Genomic DNA, 22,281 nt, shown 5'->3' on the forward strand with positions numbered 1-22,281 from the left:
ACATCATGTAGAAATTCATATTTTGGGGAGCCACTGTTCTCTAACTCAGCCTTGTAGGACTGACTGTGTTTTGTACTAGAACTCTGATACCTGCCTACTGGAGTTTGGTGCAAAAGAATAAAAGAATTCTGAGCCCAGGAGTCTGTTTTAAATAACAGATATGCATTGAGCTTACACACTTCTTCCATACAAAAGCCCCCTCCTGAGGGGGGTCGTTTTGTTGTTGCCTTTCTTAAACAACTGAGCTGATCTACTTCAGATCACCCAGAGACCCACCAGCAGATCCCAGGCTACCTTCTGCTCATCCCTGCTCTAACCCAGATGCTTTATATGAGCCCTTTAGCCTTGTGCTCTCATCCATGGCTGCTAGTGCCATTGTAGAGATGGGGAGGGCAGGATTCGGTTCAGTTCGCATTGTAATGTGAATTTACCAGACTTGAACTTCCTGAAACAATATGTGGACCAAACAGCAGTTATCTTTTGAAATTCAAACTGCTCCAAATTTTGTGGCGGAGTTAGCCAGCCAAGTAATGTGTACAAAAATGGATATGTTTAGGCAAAGTATGCATAAAAATCTTAGTGAAAATAACATGCAAAAATACACATATTAGGGGAAATTGCTTGCAAAAAAAAGTGTATTAAAATGTTGGATTTTCATGAAGACTTAAAATCACAAACTGGTGCAGAAATGTGGAGAAGGAAATTTAAGACTGAAAAAATGAGAAACAGAGAGAGAGAGAGAGACTGAAATTGACAGATTCTGCCATGAGGGGAAAGCCAAGCTGTTCTGATCTGCAGGGCAGCGCCACCCAGTGGTGCTCTCAGGTAATGGCGCTGCTGCCTGGGCCCCAGCCTGACCTTCCAAGTGCAGCGTGTTTAGCCAGCTGTTTAATCCAGCCCTGCTATCTTGTATCATGACACATGACAGGGCCTCACTCTCTACGTTATGTTGTTTCAAAATGTGCCACAGCCCAGCTCTGACCTTTTAAAGTTATAACTGTCTCTCTCCTCTATGAGTGTGTCTGTTTTTCATGGCTAAGATGAGTTGCCTTGCAGCGTAAAAAACAAATGCAAAAGGGGGGAGGTTTTAATTTTAAAAAATGGGAAATGGAAATGTTATAAAAATGAAATACACAGAGTGTTTTATCTGGCTTTCCTCAAAATTAATGTCCTTTATCTTAAAACAACAAGCCTGTTATTTCAAGCTGTCAGCTGTCTGTCTTTGAGCCCCAGGTTAATATAGGATTGGTTTGGATACTGTTCGCATATAGCACTTTGCTTCCCAGACCCTTCACTTTTTGTTTGGTTTCTCTTCATTAACAGGACCTTTGTTCCTGGGTTGTTTTCTTGCTTCTATTTCTGTCTGGATCCAGTGGCCTGAGGGAATAAAATATATAATGAGCAAGCAAAAGGGAAGAATGAAGGAAAGTTAGCCAAAATTTACATTTCCCTGAAAAGGCCTGGTGTTAAGTGGGGATGTTAACTGAGCTCACTTTCTAGGGTTCCTTACTGGGGAAAGGGCATCTTATCCCTCATACAGAAATCTCCTTAGCCAGGGCAGGAGCTCAGTGGTGGAGCATCTGTTTTGCATGCAGAAGATCCCAGGTTCAATTCCAGGCAGGACAGAGAGAGACTGCTGCCGGAAACCATTGAGAGACACTGCAAGTGTAGACAGTACTGAGCTAGACGGACTAATTGTTTGACTTGGTATATCACAGCTTTCTGTCTTTGTATGTTCAGATTCTAAGAGCCTTGGGGTCAACCCATGGCCTATAGTGTGTAGACATTTCTTTTGTTTTTATTAATTCTGTTACAGGAGCACAGGTATATGGGGGTGCCTTTCCTACCATAATAATATACCATCCAACAATCTTCAGAAACTAGGGGCACTCTATTTTTACACCAGTAAAGGTAAAGGGACCCCTGACCATTAGGTCCAATCGTGACAGACTCTGGGGTTGCGGCGCTCCTCTCGCTTTATTGGCCGAGGGAGCCGGCGTACAGCTTCTGGGTCATGTGGCCAGCATGACTAAGCCACTTCTGGCAAACCAGAGCAGCGCACAGAAACTCCGTTTACCTTCCCACTGGAGCGGTACCTATTTATCTACTTGCACTTTGACGTGCTTTCGAACTGCTAGGTTGGCAGGAGCAGGGACCAAGCAATGGGAGCTCACCCCGTCACGGGGATTCGAACCGCCAACCTTCTGATCGGGAAGCCCTAGGCTCTGTGGTTTAACCCACAGAATGTCCCTAATTTCTGAGACATGTTGTGCGGAATTCTGAGATCTGCAGATGAAGGGTGGCATGCAAATTAAATGAATAATAATGAATAATGTTAAATGTGGGGCATAGTGAGGGGAGGATTGCCTCTTTCTTTTCCTAGCCCCAATCAGAACAGAAACCACCCAGCTTTGGGTTTTAGGTGTCCTGTTTCTAGGAACACCAGTATCACTGGCTTGTGGCATATTCACAGGGAGGGCCAAAGAGCAAGGTTAGGTCACACTTCATGAGCCAAGTCTAGGACAACAAGGGGGAAAGTCTGTACTGGTGATTTCTGCTTAGATCGGAGCTGGGAGAGGAGAAGTCAGACTTTTCTTACTGCATGCTACGTTTGCAGTAGGAAATGCACTAATCCCATGTGTGCGCCAGAAATTAAACCAATTAAAATAAACTAAGTAGTTATGCAGTATAATGCGTGCTTGACTTCCAAAGACTACCTCTGAGTTGTGAGCTTTGGAGAATCATAACATAGCCTAGTGAAGAGAAACAGATCCTGCAAAACAATAGTCCCTCAACACAGCGGGGAATGCCCATATCATGCCCCATGGCATATGCTTTACAATACCTGAGAACCTGAGCTGCAGGTTACCCCGCAAAATGCTTAATCCAGCTCAGCAAATAAGAGCTTTTTGTCTATTTGTGCTAGCAAAGTCAGTATCTTCCAGTCGTGTATCCTTTCCATCACTTGGTGCAATTTGTTTCTGGTGTTCCGAGGATTAAGAATCCAGGGTTTATTTTCATCCCAAACCGGATTTAATCATACTGGGGAAGGAGAATCAGGTTCCTGGTTCTGCTAAGCTAATTGAAGTGTCTCCCCACAGCAAAGCCAATCATGTCTGGAAGTGGCTGCATGCACATTTGCCAACATAATGTTCTCAACGAGAGATGCTTAATTCTAATTGCTATAACATGCCCCATCAATCTGTCACTCCGTACAATCATGTGCGCAGCTACTATTCTTGAACCAAGTTCCTTTTCAGCTTCTACTGGAGGAGCTCACAGCTTTCACTCCTCATCAAGCCCTGAGCTGTCTTTGGAGCCAGGAAGGGAATATTCTGTCCTTAACAAAACTGGAGATATTTCTCATGCTCACTTTACTTTCTTACTTTCTTTCCCCACCCCCTGCTTTTAAAATAAGAATAAAAATAAAAATTGTGTGTGTGTGTGTGTGTGTGTGTGTGTGTGTGTGTGTGTGTGTGTACCCAGATGTGCTTCCCAGGACCTGAAATTGCTCCATTCTCAATGGTCTCTCTGTGTTTGTTGAATCAGGAGTGCTGTCTCCACCATGGAAACTTCTTGCAACTGGCCAGTACGGACGGAGGCCAGAAGACTCAGAAATTCCACGATACTGTTCCTTTTAGCAAGAAAACACTCATGAATGTGATTTTTATCAACACTGAAATAGGTCTTGCTTTTAAAAGCTTTGGCCATTAAGCCGAAGAACAGTGACAGTCATTGAGATTAAACACCTTTCTGTATATGGATCTAGCTTAATGAGCACCGAGGTCTAAATGGGAAGGGGCACAACATCTCACCCATCATGATGTAGAAATGCCTCATCCGTGTTCCCAATGATCTTCCCACAACCTGCAGGTGAAGGACCCCTGGTCCCCTCTTCCAACCGAAGAGGAATGCAGATAATGCGATTCCCGCATCATTATCTGATTATCTCCCTCTGTCTCTCTCCAGTGGGTGTTGGGATCTACTGCTTTCCTGGTGCACCATAAACAGGAAGCAACAGCAAAACTACATTTACTTTTTGTATTACAAAGCAAAAAAGCAGTTCCATGTTTCTATGCTCATAGACTGAGGGTGTAATGGCAGAATCAGGCTTTCTCCTGATTCATGGTGGGTTCTGGAGTCAAGGAACTTGGCAGGCAGGTATGCATAGTATCAGCAAGGAGCATTTACAGGATGGGGACAAAAAGCCGCAAGTACAGTGGGAATTTGTTGCCAAGTGATGAAACACGTCTGGGAAGCATTTCACAGGCAGCTGGGATCAACAGGATCCAATGAACAAGGAAGGGGGACCAGAATTCAGCAGGTCTTCTGAGCCAAGGCAGTACCAATACAAACCAGTAAGTCTTTATCAACCAGGGTTGCCTATACTGTACAGCCTTAGAGTCAGACACAGGTCATAGAATCATAGAATCATAGAGTTGGAAGAGACCACAAGGGCCATTGAGTCCAACCCCCTGCCAAGCAGGAAACACCATCAGAGCACTCCTGACATATGGTTGTCAAGCCTCTGCTTAAAGACTTCCAAAGAAGGAGACTCCACCACACTCCTTGGCAGCAAATTCCACTGTCAAACAGCTCTTACTGTCAGGAAGTTCTCCCTAATGTTTAGGTGGAATCTTCTTTCTTGTAGTTTGGATCCATTGCTCCGTGTCCGCTTCTCTGGAGCAGCAGAAAACAACCTTTCTCCCTCCTCTATGTGACATCCTTTTATATATTTGAACATGGCTATCATATCACCCCTTAACCTTCTCTTCTCCGGGCTAAACATGCCCAGCTCCCTTAGCCGTTCCTCATAAGGCATCATTTCCAGGCCTTTGACCATTTCGGTTGCCCTCCTCTGGACACGTTCCAGTTTGTCAGTGTCCTTCTTGAACTGTGGTGCCCAGAACTGGACACAGTACTCCAGGTGAGGTCTGACCAGAGCAGAATACAGTGGCACTATTACTTCCCTTGATCTAGATGCTATACTCCTATTGATGCAGCCCAGAATTGCATTGGCTTTTTTAGCTGCCGCATCACACTGTTGGCTCATGTCAAGTTTGTGGTCAACCAAGACTCCTAGATCCTTTTCACATGTACTGCTCTCAAGCCAGGTGTCACCCATCTTGTATTTGTGCCTCTCATTTTTTTTGCCCAAGTGCAACACTTTACATTTCTCCCTGTTGAAATTCATCTTGTTTGTTTTGGCCCAGTTCTCTAATCTGTCAAGGTCGTTTTGAAGTGTGATCCTGTCCTCTGGGGTGTTAGCCACCCCTCCCAGTTTGGTGTCATCTGCAAATTTGATCAGGATGCCCTTGAGTCCATCATCCAAGTCGTTGATAAAGATGCTGAATAAGACTGGGCCCAAGACAGAACCCTGTGGCACCCCACTAGTCACTCTTCTCCAGGATGAAGAGGAACCATTGATGAGCACCCTTTGGGTTCGGTCAGTCAGCCAGTTACAAATCCATTGAGTGGTAGCATAGTCAAGACCGCATTTTACCAGCTTCTTTACAAGAATATCATGGGGCACCTTGTCAAATGCCTTGCTGAGATCAAGGTAGGCTACATCCACTGCGTTCCCTTCATCTACCAGGCTTGTAATTCTGTCAAAAAACAATATCAGGTTAGTCTGACATGACTTATTTTTCAGAAATCCATGCTGACTATTGGTGATCACAGCATTCCTTTCTAGGTGCTCACAGACTGTTTGCTTAATGATCTGCTCCAGAATCTTCCCTGGTATTGATGTGAGACTGACTGGGCGGTAATTATTTGGGTCCTCTCTTTCCCCCTTTTTGAAAATAGGGACAACATTTGCCCTCCTCCAGTCTGCCGGGACTTTGCCTGTTCTCCAGGAATTCTCAAAGATGACTGCCAGTGGTTCTGAGATCACATCTGCCAGTTCTTTTAATACTCTTGGATGCAGTTCATCTGGCCCTGGAGACTTGAATACATCTAAACTAGCCAAGTATTCTTGTACTATCTCCTTAGTTATTCTGGGCTGTGTTTCCTCTGCTGAATCATTTGCTCCAAATTCTTCAGGTCAGGCATTGTTTTCTTTATCGGAGAAGACTGAGGCAAAGAAGGCATTGAGGAGTTCAGCCCTTTCTGTGTCCCCTGTTTGCATTTCACCATCTTCTCCTCTGAGTGACCCCACTGTTTCTTTGTTCTTCCTTTTGCTACGAACATACCCATAAAAGCCTTTTTTGTTGCTTTTAACCTCTCTAGCAAGCCTGAGTTCATTCTGTGCTTTAGCTTTTCTGACTTTGTGTCTACACGTGCTGGCTATTTGTTTGAATTCCTCTTTGGTGGTTTCCCCCCTTTTCCATTTTTTGTACACATCCTTTTTTAATCCTAACTCTGTTAAAAGTTCTTTAGATAGCCACCCTGGCTTCTTTAGGCACCTTCCATGTTTCCATCAAATTTCAAAATGCTTTTAAGATGTCCAGGTCTAATTTCTGTGTTATCTAGAGCAACCACTCATTTCTTAGTCCTCTTCCCAAAATCAAACTGCTGAATATGCAAGTTACTGTGGAAGTAAATGATGCCTAGGTTGAGATTTTATTAAATGATGTTTGAATGCCCAGATTTATAATAGTCATGAACCTCAGGCTTCCCTAAGACAATATTAGAAATCCTAACCACCAAATACCTTTCCTCAACCTACTTTGGCCATTCAGTATGGGTAAAGTAGTCTATTTTTAGCCTGTCACTTAAAATCTTATAGGCATTAGTGGATTGTATATTAATAGAATTGACTGACGTGTGCAGGAAAGCAGAACAAGACTGAGCAATCAAAGCCCTAGTCTCAGAATGGTGCTGTAGACCAGCGATCTGGCTGTGAAACAGACTGCAGTCTGATCGCAGTGAGAAGAATATGCCCCTAGCAGAGAGGCGCTTGAACACACAAAGTTGTTGGTCAGTCAGAACATCTACATTGGGTGGCAGATAGTTTGGTTATTACTTAGATAGATTTTACTTGTGGTATTGTTTTATTGGGAACTGCTTTGAAATTCTTTTGTTTGTGAGACGCTGCATATAAATTTAGCAAATGAAAATAAATATGGGAGTCAGTACAGTGGTACTTCGGGTTACATACACTTCAGGTTACATACGCTTCAGGTTACAGACTCCGCTAACCCAGAAATATTACCTCGGGTTAAGAACTTTGCTTCAGGATGAGAATAGAAATCATGCTCCAGTGGTGCGGCGGCGGCAGGAGGCCCCATTAGCTAAAGTGGTGCTTCAAGTTAAGAACAGTTTCAGGTTAAGAACGGACCTCCGGAATGAATTAAGTACTTAACCCGAGGTACCACTGTACCTAAAAGGGGAGGATAAATATTCCCTAACATATTGAAATGGCTCAGATATTGGTAGTGTAAAGGGACCCCTGAGCATTAGGTCCAGTTGTGGCCGACTCTGGGGTTGCGGTGCTCATCTCGCTTTATTGGCCAAGGGAGCCGGTGTACGGCTTCCGGGTCATGTAGCCAGCATGACTAAGCCGCTTCTGGTGAACCAGAGTAGCGCACAGAAATGCCGTTTACCTTCCCGCTGGAGTGGTACCTATTTATCTACTTGCACTTTGACGTGCTTTCGAACTGCTAGGTTGACAGGAGCAGGGGCCGAGCAACGGGAGCTCATCCCGTCGCGGGGATTCAAACCGCCGACCTTCTGATCGGCAAGTCCTAGGCTCTGTGGTTTAACCCACAGCGCCACCCGCATATTGGTAGAGTAGGGGAAGGCAAATATACAGCTGTTCTTCTGAATGACAGCCTTGCATTTGTCACCATATCTAGTTTGGCCTAATAGAAGAAGGATCTGTGGAGGGAAGAAGAAAGTAAGCAAGTTCAGAGTTTGGGTTTATTTGCTTTCAAAAATAATGGCTCAGCCAGTTTCGAGATGGAAAGGCAGCTGAGTGGCAGACAGTTCTTCTCAGGGTACACAGAGAGTGCTTTGCTGTGTTCCCTTTTTCATTTTGAGCATTTAACCATTTGCAGGAGCAATCATTCCCAGTTGTGATGGCATCTCACGGAAGAGAAATGCCCCCTGTGTTATCCTTGACCATGGCTTCTGCCATATGAAACTCTGCATTGCTCACTTACATAAAAGGAAGCATAAGCCCACAGGCATTGTTCCAGCTTCAGTAGCACTGCAGCATAATGTCAGTGTTTTGGGGATGAGTGAACGACAAGACACAAGAAACTAAGCAAAGCTGTTTGCAGTGGTAAAGATTTTGACACCCCAGGGAGATCACCATTTGTGATCTCTGATGAGATTACTGTGTCATTTCTTGAAAGTCAGGCAGTTTCTGGAAAGAAATTGTGGCAAGCTGGGGAGTACACAAGCAAGCTCAGTTTGTAATGCACACAGGGTTGCAGGGCTAAGGGCCTGTTGTCAGGAGGATGCACTGGAGGTTGTACATTTTGTGTCCAACAGAGAGGCTTATTGAGGTGGTGAAAGTCATGTGTCATGAATAAGCTTGTTCATTTCTTCAGCTGTTGTGAGGACAAAACTATCGTGTATCTCATGATGTCCATATCCATGGGGGTGTGGAGGAGAACCAGAATGCCAGGATCCATGGAGTGTATTAAAAAATGGAATATTTAGCAGACCTAACAAAAAACAAATGTAGGCGGAAAGCATTGGTGAGAAAAAAATTCAGTGATTGCTGTGATTTCACCAAACCTAAATCATGGCTGCCTTGTGACAGATGCATTATCAGTTGGCAGCTACCAAATGCTTCTTTTAGCCTCTGCATTCTCCTTATAAAAGAATGAGAGTAATGTCTCCACACTGTCCATTCTTATTTACTACCCTCTTCCCCCCCCCCACTCATCAACCACATGGTCTAAGCACTGTTTCATTTCTCCTAGGAAACAACCTTTTATATTGGGTGTGAGGTCTCTTAAAGTAATTGCCCAACAAAATCTCTGTATCAAAATGCTGTGTTGTTCCTGTAAGAGCCTCTTAATTCTGGCTTTGCAGGTAATCAGGAGGGAAAGAAGTTGGGCAGAACCTGGATGCTGTTTAACCGTTGCCACCAGCATTTCTGCACTGGGGTTCAGAGTTGAATTTATACCTAAGGCGTTGACGTACCTGACCTACTTTGTTGTTGTCGTATGAGTGTGTGTGTCTGTGTATGAGAGAGAGAGAGAGAGAGAGAGAGAGAGAGAGAGAGTGCACAAACCACTGCTCAAGCCTCACAACTGACAGCCTCAGTATCAAATTCTTACATTCGTGTCAAAGCTTATCCCAAACTCCTTCTGGCACCCGTTTGCTTGTTCTAGGACAGGGGTCTGCAGCCCGCGGCTCCGGAGCCGCATGTGGCTCTTTTACACCTTTGCCGCGGCTCCGGGGCGGACACTAGCGAGGGGAGGAGGCGCATTGTGCGCCCCGACACTCCCCACTGTGGCGGGTGCTGTACTGGCTGTGACGTCGCATGGGGGCGGTGCGTGTGTTAGTCACGCACCGTCCCGACGTCACCTTCCCGCCCGCTGTCAGATCGCGGCTCCGGAGATACCGTATTTTTCGCCCTATAGGACGCACTTTTTCCCTTCCAAAAATGAAGGGGAAATGTGTGTGCGTCCTATGGGGCGAATGCAGGCTTTCACTGAAGCCTGGAGAGCGAGAGGGGTCGGTGGGCACCGACCCCTCTCGCTCTCCAGGCTTCAGGAGAGCCCCAGCGCCAGCCCCACAAGGTCGGGGGACAGAGGGAGACAGAACGCCGCCATCCCGCTGTCTCCCGAAGTGGTTTGGAGGCTGACGGCGGGGAGACCCCGCCGCCAGCCCCGCAAGCTCTGGGGACAGCTGGGAGATGCAGCGCGTCTTCCTGCTGTCCCCAGACCTGATCTGAAGGCGGGCGGCGGGGAGAAGAGCGCGTCTTCCTGCTGTCCCCGGACCTGATCTGAAGGCGGGCAGCGGGGAGAAGAGCGCTTCTTCCCGCTGCCAGCCCCGCAAGCTCCGGGGACAGCAGGGAGACGCAGCGCGTCTTCCTGCTGTCCCCGGACCTGATCTGAAGGTGGGCGGTGGGGAGAAGAGCACTTCTCCCCGCTGCTTGCCCCGCAAGCTCCGGGGACAGCTGGGAGGCGCAGCGCGTCTCCCCACTGTCCCCGGACCTGATCTCAAGGCGGGCGGCAGGGAGAAGAGCGCTTCTCCCCGCTGCCTGCCCCGCAAGCTCCGGGGACAGGTGGGAGGCGCAGCGCGTCTTCCCGCTGTCCCCGGACCTGGTCTGAAGGCGGACTGCGGGGAGAAGAGCGCTTCTCCCCGCTGCCGGCCCCACAAGCGCCTGGGGGGGGGATAAATTTTTTTTTCTTTATTTCACCCCAAAAAAACTTGATGCGTCCTATGGGCCGCTGCGTCCTATGGGGCGAAAAATACGGTATATTTGTTTTAAATGTTGCAATGGTTTTGCGGCTCCCAGGTTTTTTTTCTTCGGAAACAGGTCCAAGTGACTCTTTTTGTCTTAAAGGTTGCAGACCCCTGTTCTAGGAGAAATGTTGCCACCAGTTCTGGCTCGCTTGCTCATTACACCAAATAAGCTATGCAGCATGGTGCCTGGCAAATGCCGGCAGCCACTTTATTGTGTCTCAAGATGGCCTCATGATGAAGGAGAGCTGAAGCCTTAGCTGCTTCGTGCTTATTGTGTGGCCTGCCCTAGACTTTGCTAGCCCAGCTTTCCAGACTGGTGAGGCAAAGGGACCATTAAAATGACAAACCCAACCCCTTGGCCTGCTGGGCATTGATGGGAATTTTCACTAGCAATAAAAGGAGAGGGGACGCATTTCACTTCATAACACACTTGTGCCTTTTCTTTCCCGTTCTAATTGCAGTGTGTCTGTGTGTTTGTGGTTTTTTGTTTTTTAAATAAATCTTTCTTCCTTTCCCTGACAGTACGCCAAGGCGCTGAAGCACTTTGGAGAGCATGAGGGGAGGATGCAGCCAGATGAGTTTTTTGGCATCTTTGACACCTTCCTGCAGTCCTTCACAGAAGCCAAACAAGATCTGGAGAATATGAGGAAGAAGAAAGAGGAGGAGGAGCGGAGGGCACGCATGGAAGCCATGGTGAGGAGGACTCGAGTGTGTTGGAGCAAAAAGAGAGCTTTCTTCTGGGAAGCATCTTGGGAAGTCTAAGGACAGCATGTGCTGAGGGACATGTCTTCCCTCTCTGCACTCCCACACACAGTGCAGCCAGCTGTCCTGCATCATTGCCCCATCTGAGCTCATACCCTGCCTGCCTGTTGGCCTCTCATTCATGCTCTTTGCCACAAACCTTCCTTGTCCCACATGCTCTGTATGGTAAGAATCTCTCCCTCTCGCCCACCTTTCAGTACCGCAATGTCTATATGCTAATAAGAGACAACGCACACTGTGCCGTACAGACAAGAATGAAAATACAGTGGTACCTTGAGTTACAAACACCTCAGGTTACAAATGCTTCAGGTTACAAACTCCGCTAACCTGGAAGAGTTACCTCGAGTTGAGAACTTTGCCCCAGGATGAGAACGGAAATTGTGTGCCACCAGTGGCGCAGCAGCAAGAGGCCCCATTAGCGAATGCACGCCTCTAGTTAAGAACAGTTTCAGGTTAAGAACGGACCTCTGGAACGAATTAAGTTCGTAACTAAAAATACCACTGTATTGGCTGTTTCCAGTGAGAAATAGAGATAAGTACCAAGGGAAGGTTCCACTGTTTGCCATAGGAAGCATGGAGAGTGACAAGATGCAAACAGAACAATTCATGATTTCCATTGAATTAGATTTTAATAATAGATTAATAACAAAATTATTATTATGATTATAGATGATGAAAGGTACTACATTCCATTATTTGCATTTAATGGCATGACATCCCCTTTGACCTCTCCTGAGTCCAGTGCTTCAGCCCTTGACACCAGAAATAGAATCTGGCACAACACCAGCCATGTGGTTCTAGCTCTCAACCACTCCCCTCCCATTTCTGCTGGACAAAATGTAAAAATATGGGAAGTCCAAATACGGATCTCCATGCATACAGCTGGGGCAGACTGTTGTCTGTTACCTTATGCAAGAAGACACCTGCCATGCAATTGATTTCTTACTTGCTGTCTTCCAAGAGCTATTGCAAGCTGCCTTTTGGTTTGGTAGAGCCGATTCCTTCAGCTGTGTAATTCATTCCCTTTGCTGATTCTGCCTCTAGAGCGCTAATGTTTGGATCCCCGGGGGTTCATGTGAACTGACCTCCTTCTCCTAACCTTACGACTTTCCCAAGCCTGAGAACAGTTCCTCAGCATTCTTCTGCCTTGTTTCATGTTGCCAGCACTTTAACCCTAGCAGTGATGGTCACTCCAGCCTTGCTAAGAATGAGGACTGCTTTTCCGAGTCCCCTGTGAAAACACCCTTGTTTTCTCCAGCTTAAAATGAGCTGTGGGGTGATGTGGGGATGTAGGTCTATTTTGAAGAAACTCTTTCCCAGTGAATTAGTATGCAGCTGTGCGTGGTTTAAAATGTCATGAGCCCATAAGTGTGAAACAACAATAAGGAACAGTTTTAGAAGTGTTGAAAGGCAGACTGTCCAACACACAACTGGAATGGGAGGAGAGGGCAGACCCCTGATTTTCAGGAATGAGAGGCACTGGCAGGTCCTCTGTACTGGAATTTAGGAGGGGAACAGTGGGGGACAGAAGGACTGTGTGTGGCCAGGGAAAAAAGAAGCCCTGGGGTTTCTGGGTCACAACTTGGGATATATTCCTGACTCCAGTGAAATCAGTTGGGTGTTATCTACTGAGTTCAAGTATAGTCAGGGTCACATTTTGACACCCACTTCCTGTGTGGGTGGGAGGAGGAATGCATTTCTCTCTGTCTCTTCCTCCCAAACATTTAATCACACAGGGACGGCCTGGATTTGAGGCAAAAGGTCCTGCTTCACTGTTTATGTTTTCATCAGCAAGAGTCACATGACCCCCAAAGTGACTTTCACAATCACTGCTCCTTTATTCACGAGTTGTCACACTGGCTTTTATAAAACTGACTCATAAGTAGATTGGGGCTTCCAGCCAGAACATTCTCTTTCAAAGGGGTTCCATGCTCACTTTCATTTTAGATTTGGCCTTAAAGGAATGCCCCCTTGCTTTCTGAACTCATGGGGAAGATATCCTGGGCTGCCACTTCATTTTTTTTAAAAAAATTATTTACTGAAGAATTTCTGCACCTTCAGTTATGTAAAAGCTGCCAGAGTGACCAATCAAGCAAAATAGTAGGGATTACGTTTTAAAAATCAGTTATGCAAAATCGTAAACATGGTTCATGGCAGTAGAATCCCTAAACCAATATATAGCCTTTGTTACTAGTAGGCACTGATACCTTTATCTTCCCAGAATTCCTCTACAGCTATCCCCCCCTTTAAAGCTAAGTTGATGTCTATCAGTACGTCTAGTAGGAGTGAGTGCTATTGTCTAACTGTGCTTCTGTGTGAAGAAGTACTTCCTCTTGTCTGTCCTTCACCTTCCCACATCCAGCTTTTGGATGAGCGTGGTTTCTAGGGTTGTGAGAGAGTGGGAGGAGAACCTCTCCATCTCCAGGTTCTCTTACTAGCATAAATAATGATATACACCTCTATGATGTGCTTCCTTACTCACCTCCCGCCACAAAAAACCCCACAGACCTTATACTTTTGAAGTTTGTTTTTTCAATTTAACAGCATTTATAAACCACTTAATATCCTAAAATTTCCTAAACTGATATAGAAAACTGCAGCATAAGAACATGAAAAACAGATACAAAATAAAAACCAGTAGGATGCCCATAAAATCTGTAATGGCTATTATATTACGTTTGCATGTACATTATGTTGCTTGTTATGTTATAAACCACCTTCTGATTTGATAAGGGGCAGCATATAGGTTTCCTAACTAAAGCAGTATCAGTAAAAGCAAGAATGAAAGAGTCCAAGTTAATGGCAATGCCTAGCCGTGTGTGTGTGTGTGTGTGTGTGTGTATGGTTTGGGGTTCAAGTTTGTGGTTCAAGAAACAACTAAGTCTATAGATCTTTTATACAAGGTGTAAATATCTCTTTGGTGACTTCAGCAGTACATTTTTTTTATACATCCCCTGCCAAGTTTAAATCCATGTATATATGTCTGTTTCTCCCTCAACAGCTAAAGGAACAGAGAGAGAAGGAGCGGCGGCAGAAGAAAGCCAAGGCTGGCAGCGTCTCTGAGGAGGGAGGGGGAGAGTTTGATGATCTCGTGTCTGCTTTGAGGTCCGGCGAGGTCTTTGACAAGGACTTATCAAAGCTCAAGCGCAACCGCAAGCGTTCAGGGAACCAAAGCTTGGAGACGAGCCGGGAACGGGCAGTGACAAAGCTCAATTATTAGAGGAGGAGGAAGCACAAAGGAAAGGAAAGGACAAAACAAAGACTTATTGCCACAACAAAGAGTCAGACAAGATGGCGGAGGCTGGCCAATATTCTTCCCCGGGAGACTTATCTATCTGGTGGCTTTGTTTACTGTTTCCAGGATGTACGGGCCTTCCCATCTTGCTCTCTTCCATAGCCATATAATCTGGAATGGTTATAAAAGTGCCTCTCTACAGCCCAAGGGATTTGTCACCAAAACGTTGCTGTTTGGTAGACGAGTTTGCTTCTTGACATTTCCCCTCACAAGTTCAGCCTGGTCCCAGTGGCGGAACACAAACCGTTGGGCCTTCTGTGCCGATTAGTTATGGGGAGAGAGACTACGGTTTACTCTGTGCCAAAGTGTACACTTAAAAAAAAAAGTTTTCCATCTATTTGAGAAAATTAACAAGACATTTTCAGTTGGGTTTGCTGAACCCTCCTGCCCATCCTTCACGCATCTGTTGTGGAGTGGTTCTACAGCGCTGCAGCTCCGCTCTTCCCCTGGATTTACAAAAGGCCATTGGTCGAAGCCTGAATGATGTTTTTCGATCTGGAGAAATGTTACTTAGTGGCCTATATCATATAAAGCAAAGCAAGTGATGCTGCGTCAGCGGAAGTAGATGGGACCGCTCAGCCGAAGAAGACAGACAGACTGTTTGCGACACTCCTTGTTTTTTTTTCCAGGAATCATGGATATTGAGTCTTCAGGGATGTGCCCAGCCATGAGAAAGAATGAGGGAAGGATGAACCACACTCGGAAGAGCAACCGCAATGGGTTTCGAGCCAGTTCAGTTGTCATTGCTGAGCAATGTGGTAGGGAAAGGGTGGCAAATAAGAATGTTCACAGGTGTAAATCTACATCATTTTGTTAGCACAATAAAAATGGTTATTGGGACTGGCAGAGGTAGGATATTTTTTTTCTTTTTTAAACCCAGACAAATGGAGTTTGTCTGGTGGTTGGAAATGGGAATCCTTTTTTGTGTCGGCAGCCATAACTCTACTGGGATGAACTGGAGCTTACACTTTAACAGGCTGGCCTTCTTGGAAGCCCCAGGTCTCCCGGAAAGGGCTGCACGATTTTAATAGTAGTAGTAATAATAATAACACGCTGCATTGGTAGATAGCTGGGGTGTTCGAGGACTTTTCCATCTGGAAGGGAGTGATGGTAGACTCAAAGGTGGTTTACCCCAGTGGACTTTGATAAGAGCTCCAGAGAGCACATGTAATTAATCCCAAAATAATTAGTTGTTCCACAGTGGAAACTATCTAACACACAGCCGGAACAGCGAGAGGGAGCATACTAATATCTTCCTGTTTCATTGTACCTACATGGCTATATGGCAATAGAAGCATATAGTGTTAGAGTCCTTATTTATCATAAAGAGGTGAACAGACTGTCGCCTTCCTTCAAGTGAGCATAGGAAAAAGAGGCAAGAAAGATCTGGGTGTTAAGCGTAGCGACAGATGGTCATGCCCATTTCTGGAAATGAACGTGTCATCTGTGAGTGAGAAGTCCTTGGGACTCTGAGGAATCCTGAAGAGGCTCAAATTGTCACTTTACAGATCCTATGACCTCTTTGTGGGTGGGAGAAGCTGTGGCAGAACCACCACATCTGGCACTCTGCAGGCTCCCTGCAGCCGGGGTGGAAAAAGTGGGGCAGCTTTTCTCCCTGCCTTTTGACCTTCCCCAATTCCAAACTGCAACCTCTCCCATAATGCCCTGCTCTTGTCGCCACTACCAGTGGGGAGCCATTATGCAATTTCTGTGGCCACACAGTAGACCTCTGTCTCTGCCAAACCGTGGGCCTCAGCCACCCTCCCAAGCAGCATAGGATTGCACCCCCCTTATCATCTGCTTTTTGTTTGTATCAAAGTGTTATTTAATTTCAAGCTTAACCTTAAGTTTGTAGAGCAGACAGCGTCTGCATCTTGAGCACTGCCTGATCAGTATTCTATGCAAACCACGTTAGAAAATTGTAGAGGGAGGTTGTTGGTCAGAACATCAGGAACACTAAATCAGGTATCTAGGAACATGCAGAAAAGAGAGCGAGAGAGAAGACAGAAGCTGCCTTATTTTAATGTAGTGGAGTCTGAGCCTCCCATTTCTGAATTTCTCTGTTCATGACATTCCAGAATCCAGCACTTATGCTTTGACACAGACAGTGAAGAGCCGGTTACCTTACAAGGGCTGGCTGCAATTTGCTCTCTCCTTTACTCCTCCTCCCTGTTTTGAAGGGCCTCTTTTTTTGAAACAAACCCACTGCATATAGACCCAAGCACTTTTTTTAAAAAAAGTTCTTTCTAAAAACTTTTCTTGTGGGGTGGGGGAATTTTACAAACTCATACTTTGGGGGGGGGGGGTATTCTCCCCACCTCCAAAGATGATGAACTAGACACTTTTAAAAGAAAATGGAATTGCTATCTCAAGCTTCTTGCTGAGCTCTGTAGTGGAGATGTAGTACTGTGATAATATGTATTGTGGACATAAGGTGAGACTGAAGCAATATGCCATAAAGGTAAAGCTACCCCTGACCGTTAGGTCCAGTCGCGGACGACTCTGGGGTTGTGCGCTCATCTCACTCTATAGGCCGAGGGAGCCGCTGTTTATCCGCAGACAGTTTCCGGGTCATGTGGCCAGCATGACTAAGCCACTTCTGGCAAACCAGAGCAGCACACGGAAATGCCGTTTATGTGCCATAGGGGGAGACAAATGAGTTTAGTATGCAGAAAAGCCCGAGATAACATTTCCCCTCCAGAATATAAACATTTGTTGTCTTTCAGCACCGTCTTTCCCCTCTTGCTTAGTTTCTAAAGACTTAAGGCCTGCAGAGAGATTAATTACAAAGAATAGATCCCAATTCACCAGCTTAGATTCATCTGTGACCCTCTTCCTGAATGTGAAAAAAGAGAACAATCTGATCTATGTTTCTGTTAATGTGGTTTAGTCTTATGCTGATGCCATTACCATAACCCCCATTCTTTCTGGTTATGAATCGGAGGAGGGCCAGGCTGGAGCCTGCTGGTGGCTCTCTCTGTCAGTGTCCCATTTCAGAGGGGCATCCCCTCCATTTTGGGTGGCAAGGAAGCTTACTTGGTGACAAGCAGCAGCAGGTGGCATGCAGCAATCACTTAAAAATGAATAAAATAAAAGCAAATGCATTAGACCTGAATCAGCTTAAATCCAAAGCATTTTTCCCTCTGAAAAATAAGCTGCAAGTTCTTTAGTCGGGCTGCAGGACCAGTGCTAAGGGATGATGGGAGTTGTAGTCCAACAGCACCTGGAGACTATAACTCCCTTTAGACTATAATTCCCAGCAGCTACAGCCAGTGCTGGCTGGGTCTCCTGCGCGTTATAATATAAAACAATGGGGAGGCACCAGTTTGGGAAAGTATGATCAAGAGAATGTTTGAAAACACAAAATCCTGGAGTGTTTTAATGACTGCAGCCGGACTTTGTATCTTCTCAAATCTAGCTCTTCAACTTTTCCTAATACTTACGCATCATCACTATTGTTTGTGGTTGACAACAAATAGAAAATCTACAACAACATACCTTCTACTGTGGACTTTGGTTGCAAAGTGTGTCAATGATGTTAGGACTGGGCTATGTGTTCCTAACCCAGGTGGGCATGCTAATCCAAATGCATCACCAGTTAACAGCAATGGCAATACAGTAACAGTTCAGGTTTAGTAGTCCTCCTCTGTTGGTTAGATCCAAAGGTTCATCTCCTTCCAGCCAATGGAGCATTTCCCAGGGAAAAGCATTCCAAGTTTTGCAAGGGGTAATAAAAACCAAAGTTTGAGTCTGCTCATCCCAGAATCTGGGTGGGGGGAAATGGCAAGGGCTTAATGAGATATTTCTCATTTGGAAGATAATGTTTGCAGGTCTTTTAGAAGTATTATGTTTATGTTTAACGAAGTAAAGGAGAGCAAAGCACTTGTCCTACAGAAGAGCTGTGGTTCTCCATGCCCACCACAACTTCGTTGGGCAGACCTTTTTCTTTCTGCCACCCCCCCAAGTTATAGCCCAATAGCCATTGAAATAGGTTTATATCTTATAAGTTTCCATGAAGGGAAAGGAGATCAATTGTACAGTTCTGTTATGTACATGATGTATGCAGTTCTGTTTTTTTTTAATGTTCTAATAATTAAAAAAATACAATTTTAGGAATGTTTTTAGGGGAACCCTGTAAATGCCACACCTCTATTTATTTCGCCTTATTTTAGTTTGCTATTTTTGTGTATACACCGCATTGCAGCCATGACTATTGAGACTGCACCAGTATATTCGGAGCAAGCAGAGTTCCATAGTTGGCACTACTCAGGCAGGATAGGTGAGTGGGCCGGGCTTCCATTGAAGGAAAGATTTAATGCTCAGGAAGCCCTCCCTGCACCACACACCACACACACACATTAATGTGTTGCAGAAGGATGAGGAACATGCGACCTTCCAGCCTTAGCCAGCATGGCGAGTGGTCAGGGACAAAGGGACTTGTGGTCCAATAACAGCTGGAGGACCACAGGTTCCCCATCCCAACAACAAACAACCTTTTTGGGCAACCATAACACAAATCAAGTCCAAAATATATGCCATTGCTGGCCCAGAACACACAGACAGTTTCTCAGTGCCCTTGTGTGTTTTTTCATCACAAAGCTGAGCTGTAGAATGGGCAGCAGTGTTAAACAAGAGAAGCAGGTTCCTCCAGGTGTATCTGCAAAGTCTTTGCATCTGGTCCCCCCTCCCCAGTAGAATGAAGATGTGCACCTTCTGTTTTCCTTATCTTCTATGCAACAATGTCACTGGCTCAAGGGCTAGTTCCATGAAACACAGCCAGCTACATCAAGGGCAAGGGAGCTGTGACCATCCAGATGTTGTTAGACTACAATTACCATTATCCTTGACCCCTGGGCCATGCTGGCTGGGGCTTATGGAAGTCCAACATCATCTGGAGGGCTACATGTTCCCCACTACTGAAATATGTTATTCTGGCTTGACTAATCAAAACCAGTAATATAGATTAGGTTGCCACCACTATTCTAGCTCAGAATTTTCATTTATAAAGGGAGGAATTCTACCATTTTAAAAGGTAACTAATCTGCCTTACACCATCTTGTATATGAACCTGGCAAGTGTCCCTGCCCAAGAACTGCTAAGAAAACCTGTGCGTGTGCGTGTGCTTGCATGTTTTCATCTTGCTCCTCTAATGCTTTGGTGTCTCCTCATTTGTTGGTCAATTTAAGATTATAAATGAAATTAAATGTACAAAACCTGTAGCATCCTTTTTATCTGCACCTTTTTATAAGAATATAATGTAATACTAAAAAAAAAAATTAAAGATATATTGCCCCTATTTTATTCCACTGAGTTATTTTGTTCGGTGAGCCAAACAAATTTAAGCAATAAACTCTATTAATGTTCACTAAAACAAGCATTATTTTATTCTTCATTTCACAGCAACACCTTAAGGTTGGATTGATTCAGTCTCTACCTGTGCTAAAGTCTACATCATCAATGCAGCAAGTAGGATAGTGCTATAATAATAATAATAATAATAATAATAATAATAATAATAATAATAATAATAATAATTGTACACATCTCATCTGGCTGGGCGGCTTGTGTAAAAACATAATAAAATATTAAACACCTCACACCAAAAGAATTACATATGAAAAACTATGACACTAACCATCGAAGAATGCTGTTTCGCAACTTCAACACTAATTGTATCATCACCATCATCATTAATTTCTATTTCACATTTTACAATACAGCTTACAAAATTGAATGCCATGTATGTTGATTTCGACTCACAGAGTGGAACACCCCCTTGCTTTCCTCCTTTAAGTTCTCCAACTTGCTCTGGGGGATTCCCAATCTTGCAGAGCAGATTCTGGGGCATGTGAAGGACGTAAGGAATGAGGGGAAAATCAGAGGCCCATGGTGTCCATTCTGTTGTTAGATCAGTAATAAATCAGCAAATCTTGCTGATTTATTACTGATTTGACCCAAAAGCTATAAAAACCAAATGAAATCAAAGCAGCACACAAACCAGCCCCACCACAAATCCACCTGGAAAATCATGTCAACACAACTTTGTTGTTTAGTCATGTCCAACTCTTCGTGACCCCATGGACCAGAGTCAACACAACTACATCACAACTAATCATAAAAGGTTTGCTCTGTTTTCCATAGATTGAAGAGTTTCTCCTCCTGCCTCCTGTGCTTCATATGTCTTATACATCCACATTTATACACAAAGCAAGTAAGACCACTGCAGTTAATGACCATGTCCACGGGCAAGTAGAACATCTTTCTTCTAAAGCACTTCTCAACCAACAAGCTACTGGGCAAAGCCAACAGCTGCCAATGTAGAAAAGAGTTTTCTTGACAGTAAGAAAAGGATGTATGTAGGTATTTGTTCAAAATGCAATGGCTGGCTGCTGCTTGATGACAGTTGAGGGAGGAGCCTTAGGACTCAGGTTCTTTCAGACAACCTATGAACGTCCGTCCATTTCTCTCTGCCCTCACCCATTCTGCTCTCTTCACTATTGCCATGTTCTACAATACCACAACTGGCTCTGGAAACCACTCAGAAAGTTCACAAAATGGCTACTCAAAGAATGTCCCTAGCAAGCTGGAACAGCATCTAATTCCTTATGGATTTTCCAGCTCCTTAACAATCATATCTTGAGTCTGGAGCAACATATCCTGGTCTCGTTCCTGCCCTTCAGCAGAAACAAAAATGAAACTTCTCAATAAGCACCAGCTCACCACAAGTACTGCTCTCCAAATGGAGCAGTCTGGGGTTTCAACCACAGCTGACTGCATTCCCCTTGGCAAGTCCAATCATTTATTGCCAACTGCCAAGTCTGGGTAGTGGGAGTCAGACAAAGCACATCCCAGCATTGCTATGGGGTGAAAAGGAGAAACTCCAAACCGGCAATCTTAATCTCATTCATAAACAAGCTTCTTTCTGGGTGTGGATGCTGCCAGCTCCTATCTGTTCTCCATTAATCTCCCCCCATTCCGCAAGAGAAAAGGGATGGGAGTATAGCAGGAGAAGCTGGGGAATTGATTCTGGCACAGAAACCATTTGAGCTGTCTAGGTTTTATCCCAAACCAGAAACACCTAGATCCAAATTGTGCAAAGGGAAGGGAGGCAATCAAACAAGCTTCATAGTGTAAAAGTGAAATGGGCCAGGGTTTTCTCATGGGAGAAAAGGCAGACAAAACATACATATGGTGAACATTCATCCCAGCCCTGTTAGAACCCCAGAAGGAGAGATTATCTAAAAATAATAGTGTCTGAATCACAGATTGATAGACCTGAAAGGAATTTGTCAGTAATCTCATCCAAACCTCTACTGTTCATAACCAAATTTGTTTATTACATTCACATTCCATCTTTCTTCCATCATGGTATCCAAAGTACCCCAGAGGTCTCCTATCCAGTGCAATCCCTGCTTAGCTTCTGGAAGATGGTGGCCTTGGATGTCTGCAGACAACACCCTCTTCCTTCCACAGTAGCCAAGGGCTGGGGAAACCTGTGCCCACCAGTTGTTATTGGACTTCAGCTCTAACCATTGACCATAGCTGGTTGGGGCTGGTGGGATGTGAAGCCCAGAAACATCTGGACAACTACAGGTTCCTCATTCCTGGACTAGTCCATCATCATACAGACTATGCTACATCAGAAGGAATGAGGCAGATCAAACCAGATGTTCCGTCAAGACAAATGAGAGGTTCTGAAGAAAACTTAAGTTTGCTTCTCAACGAAAATTCACTCTTCCGACTGGAAGATTTCTTTATAAGCCCCTTTGCCTGATTTTTGTTTTTAAGCAACTTACTTATCAGCCACATAAATAAATATTGTTTCCCTGCTGTTTAAAGCTTCACATGAAAAT

At 44.9% G+C, this 22,281-nt stretch overlaps 1 protein-coding gene across 8 annotated transcripts in view; it reads left to right on the forward strand.

The window, feature by feature from the left end:
• DAAM2 (dishevelled associated activator of morphogenesis 2) overlaps nucleotides 1-19,722 on the forward strand; it is a 219,525-nt gene extending 199,803 nt beyond the window's left edge. For all 8 annotated transcript variants that reach the window (XM_083604470.1, XM_083604467.1, XM_083604465.1 and 5 more), the window contains 2 exons: nucleotides 10,894-11,064; nucleotides 14,135-19,722. In XM_083604470.1, coding sequence (XP_083460596.1) covers nucleotides 10,894-11,064; nucleotides 14,135-14,353 — 390 coding nt within the window. In that variant the 3' untranslated portion in view covers nucleotides 14,354-19,722. The remainder of the gene's footprint in view (nucleotides 1-10,893; nucleotides 11,065-14,134) is intronic.
• The last annotated feature ends 2,559 nt before the right edge of the window (nucleotides 19,723-22,281 follow it).

The sequence above is a fragment of the Podarcis filfolensis genome (assembly GCF_964270895.1).
Source record: "Podarcis filfolensis genome assembly, chromosome: 3".
Lineage (NCBI taxonomy): Eukaryota > Metazoa > Chordata > Lepidosauria > Squamata > Lacertidae > Podarcis > Podarcis filfolensis.